This window comes from Otolemur garnettii, unplaced genomic scaffold (genome assembly GCF_000181295.1).
Source record: "Otolemur garnettii isolate 467f Iridium unplaced genomic scaffold, OtoGar3 scaffold00018, whole genome shotgun sequence".
Lineage (NCBI taxonomy): Eukaryota > Metazoa > Chordata > Mammalia > Primates > Galagidae > Otolemur > Otolemur garnettii.
In genome coordinates, this window is record NW_003852413.1 from 19526447 (window position 1) to 19533148 (window position 6702).

At 54.8% G+C, this 6702-nt stretch overlaps 1 protein-coding gene across 1 annotated transcript in view; it reads left to right on the forward strand.

Annotated features, from left to right (window-relative positions):
* Window positions 1–812: 812 nt before the first annotated feature.
* Window positions 813–6702, forward strand: part of C1QL1 (complement C1q like 1) — a 7500-nt gene continuing 1610 nt past the window's right edge. The window contains exon 1 of the mRNA XM_003786257.3: window positions 813–1637. Within this exon, the coding sequence (XP_003786305.1) occupies window positions 1041–1637 (597 nt within the window). The 5' untranslated portion in view covers window positions 813–1040. The remainder of the gene's footprint in view (window positions 1638–6702) is intronic.

Sequence of the window (6702 nt, forward strand, 5' to 3'; positions counted from 1 at the left end):
ATGGAACGGACATAGGTGAGGAAAGGAAAGGTGAGGACCTGGGAGAAGCTAGGTTCCTGGAACAGTGAGAGCCAGAAAAGAGGGAGCAGCTGAGAGTACTCGGGATCTGCACGGGTACCCGGACAGGTATTCGATCCCCAGATCTCTCAGATGCGTGATCTGCCAGGCCAGATTGCGGAAACGGCCACTCTCTGTCCTTCCTTTGCTTTCCCTCTTTTTCCTCCTCATAACCCCCTTTCTTATACTACCTACCTTCCCGCTCCCCGCTCCGTCCTCCCCTCAGTGCCCTCTTTGTCTCCAGCAGACGTGGGCTCCCCTCGCTTCTGCCCCCTGAGGGTCGTGGCCCCTAGTGCCTCTCTGTGTTCCTCTGGATTTCCTCGTGACAGACCCTCGAGGCTTCTCTCCCGAACCCCTCGGCGCTCTCTAGCTCTCCCTGTAGCCCTCTCTTCCGTTCACTGTTTGACCCCTACTCTCCTCTCCCTCTAAGAGCCCTCCTGTTTCTCTGACTCTAGCCCGCTCCCCATTTCCCAGTCTCCCGCGTTCTCGGTAACCCCTTTCCTCTCGCGGCTCCAGCCCCGGTCTCCGCGGCCCCGCCCCTGCCTGCCCCTCCCACCCCGAGGTGCCGGAGGCCCAATTAGGCGCCGGTCCCGCCCTCAGCCCCACCCCTAGCGCTCCCGGAGCCGCGCGGAGCGGGTGGGGTGGGGCCCGGCCGAGGGGGCGGTGGCCCAAGCGCAGGGAGGCTGGAGAAGCAAGGCGGGAGGCGGGAGGCTGCTGCCGCGGCGCTCAGTCCGGTAGCGCAGCGGGAGGGAGGCGCGAGGCAGAAGCCGGCGGCTGGGTTCCGCAGCGCAGCCAGCGCAGCGCGGCGCCTGGGGCACGGCTCTATGTCCGCAGCCCCGCTGGACCGCCCTTGAGCGCGGGCGCCTAGCCTGCGCCCCCCGCCCGCCGGCACCATTGCCCCGACGGCGCGGCCCGGCGGCCCGGCGCTCCCTAGGCTCCGCGCCGGCCGGAAGACGCTGCTAGCGGCCGCCGCGGGCGTGGTGATGCTGCTGGTGCTGGTGGTGCTGATCCCTGTGCTGGTGAGCTCGGGTGGCCCGGACGGCCACTATGAGATGTTGGGCACCTGCCGCATGGTGTGCGACCCCTACCCCGCGCGGGGCCCCGGCGCCGGCGCGCGGCCCGACGGCGGCGACGCCCTGAGCGAGCAGAGCGGTGCGCCCCCGCCCTCCACGCTGGTGCAGGGCCCCCAGGGGAAGCCGGGCCGCACCGGCAAGCCAGGTCCTCCCGGGCCTCCTGGAGACCCCGGTCCTCCGGGCCCTGTGGGGCCGCCCGGGGAGAAGGGTGAGCCAGGCAAGCCGGGCCCTCCAGGGCTACCGGGCGCAGGGGGCAGCGGCGCCATCAGCACGGCCACCTACACCACTGTGCCGCGCGTGGCCTTTTACGCCGGCCTCAAGAACCCCCACGAGGGTTATGAGGTGCTCAAGTTTGACGACGTGGTCACCAACCTAGGCAACAACTACGACGCGGCCAGCGGCAAGTTTACGTGCAACATTCCCGGCACCTACTTTTTCACCTACCATGTCCTTATGCGCGGCGGCGACGGCACCAGTATGTGGGCGGACCTCTGCAAGAACGGCCAGGTGGGAGAGGGCTTGGGTCTGGCCTGGGGGCAGGGCACCGCGGGAGCCTGGGGCAAAGGGGTACCGGATCAGATTTGGCTGGCGAGCCAAGCAGATGCAGGTGGAGACCCCATAGCGGCCCCGTTTAGGCATCACAAGCGGGGATGGTTGATGCCAGCGAACAGCCCTGAACTGACTCCTCGGTTCCTGGGCACCGGCAGCGTGGAAATGCAGGAGATAAACCCAACTAATCTGAGCACAGGGCTCCAGGAACGCAGACTTGTCCTTGGGGGTTGGCCTTTGGGAGGTGGATTCAGGCTAATATCAACGGGCAATAATGGGAGGGCAAGGATGGGCTGGACGCGCAGGATAGGGAGAGGCTGCCTCGGACGCCCGCAAGCGCCTAGGCTATGTGTGCATGCTAGAAGGCGGGCTGCAGGAAATGTTTGGGGCGCAAAGGCGAAGAAGCCTAGCACTCTTAGCCGCAATACATCCTTCACCGTCAGGAAGGGACCATTGGGCCCATCAAACACTGCAAAATCTGGGACTGGGGAGCTGCGTCAGAGCTACCCTCCTCAAGAAGGCTGCCTCGGGGACAAAAAGTTTTTCCTCCTGAGGCAGGGTGAAGAGATGGAAACTATCCGTCCTCTTGTTCTCCCAGCTCCAACCTGTTCTGACTCCTTGAGTGTAGGAGGATCTTCTCTGTTCCCTGTCCCCATTCCAGACACTGGAGCTCAAAGGCACCCAGTGCTCAGGGAGTCTGGTATCCAGACCATGTGGGCGCCTATCTCACCATGGAATGGTCTGTCTCCCCAGGACCAACCTTGACCCAACCTGGCCCCAGGGTGACATTACTCAGCTCCCTTGCTTCCAGCTCACCGGGGCCTGGGGGCCTTGGAGGGAGGTCAGGCTGAGCATTCTCTTGGAAGAAGGGAACCCCTGGTAAGAACTCAAGCTGGGCTAGTAGGAATTAGGAAGGAATGTCCTGAGGTTGAGACGCAAGACCTTGTTGGAACCCTTCCTATCATATTATTGCCCAGCACTACTCTGAGTCTCTGGGGGCCTATGGGTCTGCAAGGCTCATGGATAAGGAAAGGGGCAAGCAAGGGGAGTCAGCAGAATGCTTATCAGATGCTTGTAAGTCTGCCCCTCTTCTCTTTCCCCTGCCTGGCTGGTTCCCCACCCTGTTTTCTGGTTTCTGCCTCTCTCTCTCTCTTCTGTGTCTGCCACTTTTGTCTCTCCCTGGGTTTCTGGCCTCTCTTCCCTTGTGTTAACCTCCCTCTTCTCTATTCCTTGTGTCTCTCCCTCTTGTGTCTATTAGGTTTCCCATATCTCTCCTTTTTGTCCTTGGTTCCTGACCAACTGGGACGCCCAGTATGAAGGGATTCTTCTTCAGACAGCCCCAGGATTCCCCTTATTAATCACCAATAAGGGATGAAGCAATGTCACCTTCATCAAAGAATTTCTTCCTTTACCAAAGAAGTTTATTCCTTTACCAGTTTTTTTGTTTGTTTTTGTTTGGCTGGGGCTGGGTTTGAACCTGCCACCTCCGGCACATGGGGCTGGCGCCCTACCCTTTTGAGCCACAGGCGCTGCCCCATATTCCTTTACCAGTTTTACCACACCAAGGTTTTAGGGTGTTGGGAATTTGCCTGGACAGGGAGGCCCTAGACCCTGTACCATCACAGGCAGTCCCAACAGGGACCAGAGATGAGGCAAGAGGAGGCCCCAGAGATGTTGTGTGCCTGGGCCAAGACCCACCAGTGGGCCCTAGACCCTGTACCATCACAGTCAGTCCCAACAGGGACCAGAGATGAGGCAAGAGGAGGCCTCAGAGATGTTGTGTGCCTGGGCCAAGGGCACTTGCTTCAGTCACTAGGTGAAACTGCCCCTACTTTCCCCTTCAACAGGGGCAGGGTGTTGGCAGAGCCTGATAAAGGGTGCTCACTAGAGATGGCACCATAGTCTAGTAGAAAAAAAGGAGATGGCTTTAATTATGGATCTCAAGGACTTAGCACCTTGTTACTCAGATCATCCTCCCCCCCAAAACCCAAGATAAATAGTGGGGTCTACAGCCCCCCCCCTGCATCCTTTGTGATTTCTCCTTCCAGACTGCCCAAGAGATTCATTTAATCTCACTAGTCATTCCACATGTTAGTTTTGGAATGAAAACCTAGGAGCCTGGTTTGGGGCTGGGTACCAGGGGTAAGTGAACTTGCCCTCTAAGACCTCATGACCTATGTAGGGGAGCAGTAATAACCATACAATAACACAACCCAATGAGTAGAGTATTGAAGGTGACCTGGGAGCCCATTTGGTGACTTCTGCCCCCAGATGTGTTGGCTGGGAGGAAGCAATTCAGTGAATCTCTAAGGTAAGGAGACACAGCTAGGGAGAAAATATAAGGTCAAATGAAGGTAAAGGCTGGCCCAGAGCTAGATGAGGACATTTATGTAAGCAGAGAAAAAAATGATGAGACTGGGCAATATATAGGAACAGGAGAGGAGCTTGTGTCTCCCCTGCTTTCAGAATGGGGAGGGGCTGCTCTGGACTTTTCCTTCCTGGTTTCCTGCCTACAGAGAGGCTTCCAGAATTTATTTGGGAAGGCAGAGTTAATTCTGAGCTTTGGCCCTTTCCTGAGCAAGATGGGGGTGGGAGGGAACCACCTTCATCCCTGGTGCTAAGACCCCTCCCATACTAGTCTGAGGTCCACTTGTCCTTAGGGGTGGCTTTTAGTCAACAGCCCTAAACCTGATGGTACCAAGCCCTGGACATTAGGACATGAAGAACCTGAGGAAAAGGCTCTAGGTTAGGGGTAGTGCCCAGGGTGAGGTGAGGTGCTTGCAGCTGCCTCTAAGATCTATAGTTCAGATGAGTCAAAGACACAAAATTGGTAAATGGGCTGGGGGTTGTGTAGGGACATGCCAGGGCCTATGGTCATGGTCAGTGTGCTACTTTTCCAGGATAGGAGGCTGTAGGGAAGTATTACAAATGGGCAAAGGCTCAGACAACAGAGTCTGATTGAGGTGAGAGGTGGTAGCATATATGAATTAAGGGCTTCAGTATAAAGATCTAACTGGAGGTTAGCCTCTTACCTGGTGGTTGGAGGTGGCCCCCCAGCTAGCCTCTCTGGCCCCTAATACCTTTCACAACAGAGAGCACCATGTCTGGGACACTAGGGACCCAATAAATGTATGAAAACACAAGTGTCCCCCTAGGCCAGGCTGCCAATGGGAGCCACACGTGCACATCCAAGACCCCAGTATTGATCCAGGGACAGGGACACATTTCCTGGATACCCCCATGGTATCCAGTTTTCCTGGTCAAACCACTACCTCAGTTTCCCCTCCTGGCAGCCCTGGAGGAGGTGGTTCTCAAGTGCCCCCTTGTAACAAGGCCCAGACCTGCTTTCCTGCTTCCATGGCAACCTCAATTCCCCAGACTGCCCCTTTAGCCCCTTGAGGACGGGGATGCCTCAACTGTTTCCAGTTAGGCAGAGAATTGGGACCCCCAGATTCCATTCCTGGATCCCTACCATCTAAGGATGGAAGGGCATAAATTCTCCCTGCCTCCATGGATAATTAGGATAATTACAGCAACAATCATGGTGATGAATAAATAATAAACATAAGCATAACAGTTCTGATGCCTGTCACATCACCAGGAGATTCCTGATGACAGATGACTGTATTCTAATGGATTTGGCTATTAAGGAGCACACTGTTTTAATGAGTTAAGGCTAAATTAATCTGGGTAATAAAAATAATTGTTATTAGTAGTAATTTATTAGCAAAGATAATGAAATGCATGTGTAATAATAAATACTATCAAAGATTAGGGCCCAGGGAACAATACAGAAGTTGGCTGCTTGCTTTCAGCTGTTCCCTAATAGCTCAGGATTTAAAATTTTTTTCTACACCATCGAAAGGCTTTTTACAAAGGTAGCAGTGGTGAGACAAGGTCTTCTCACTGAGCTCCTTGAAAGACAACATCTCTCCCTTGTTTTACACACACACACCCTTTGCTGACCAGTTTTCCCAGTTAAACACTCAAATAGTTGGAGAAGATATATTGAGGGAGGAGAAGGGGCTGGAGGGATTTGGGCTTTAAATGGAGGACTGAATGCAAATATGTCAGGTCCTCTTCATTGCAGCATGGCGACTGAGTCAGCAGCTTTGGCATAGGTGACCTGCAGTTCTGCCTCTAGCCCAGAAGAGAAGATGGGCCCCTGCCCATTTGGCTTGATTCTGCCCAGACATCAGCCCTGGGGAGGAAGTGTGGCAGTGAGTTGCCTTCAAGGGACAGTATAGAGGGGCCTTTAAGAAGCCTGGCTGAGACAACTTCACTCAATGTAGCCTCCCCACACCACAAGCCACAGTCCTGGAGATGACTCTTCTCTTTCCATTCTCTACCCAGGATACTCTGGAGAGGCCACAGAATCTCATTCTCAGGCTCGGTGTTGTTGCCTTAGTCTTAGAAAGGAATGTCTAGAGATAATTTTTCCACCACCACACAATAGTTATGATTAGTTAGAGTCCCCAAAGGTGATGGTAGGCTTCAAACCCAAATACTGGTGCCCCCTTGACCCATCGTCCTGCCTGTCCCTCTCCATCCTCCATCAAGGCAAGGACCAGCAAGGATGTTAGATCGGACAGAATTGCAGAGGGAAGTAAGGTCTGTATTCTCTTCTTCCCACCAAGTTCCTTTCTGCCACCCTGGGGTGAGACAGGAGGAGCTAAACCTCTTGAGGTGGGGTAATAGTCATAAGTAGCTACAGCTTCCTGGAGGCTGGCATCCAGCCCCAATCTAAGTCTTGGGAGGGGAAAGAGTTGCCAGGCCTTTGGTCTCACTGCTGCAGTGGGAGAGACTGGCATGAACTTCAGACAAAGAGTCCATAGACCTGCACTGGTTCTGGGATGGTTGCTTACTAGCAACCTGGCACTGGTCCAGCCACCTGACCTGTAGGGTCAAGGTGTGCCCTTGTGTCCATCCACTGACACAAGATCAGATGGATGTGACTGAAATATGTAAGACATCATTATTATTATTATTTTTTTTTTTTTTTTTTGAGACGGAGCCTCAAGCT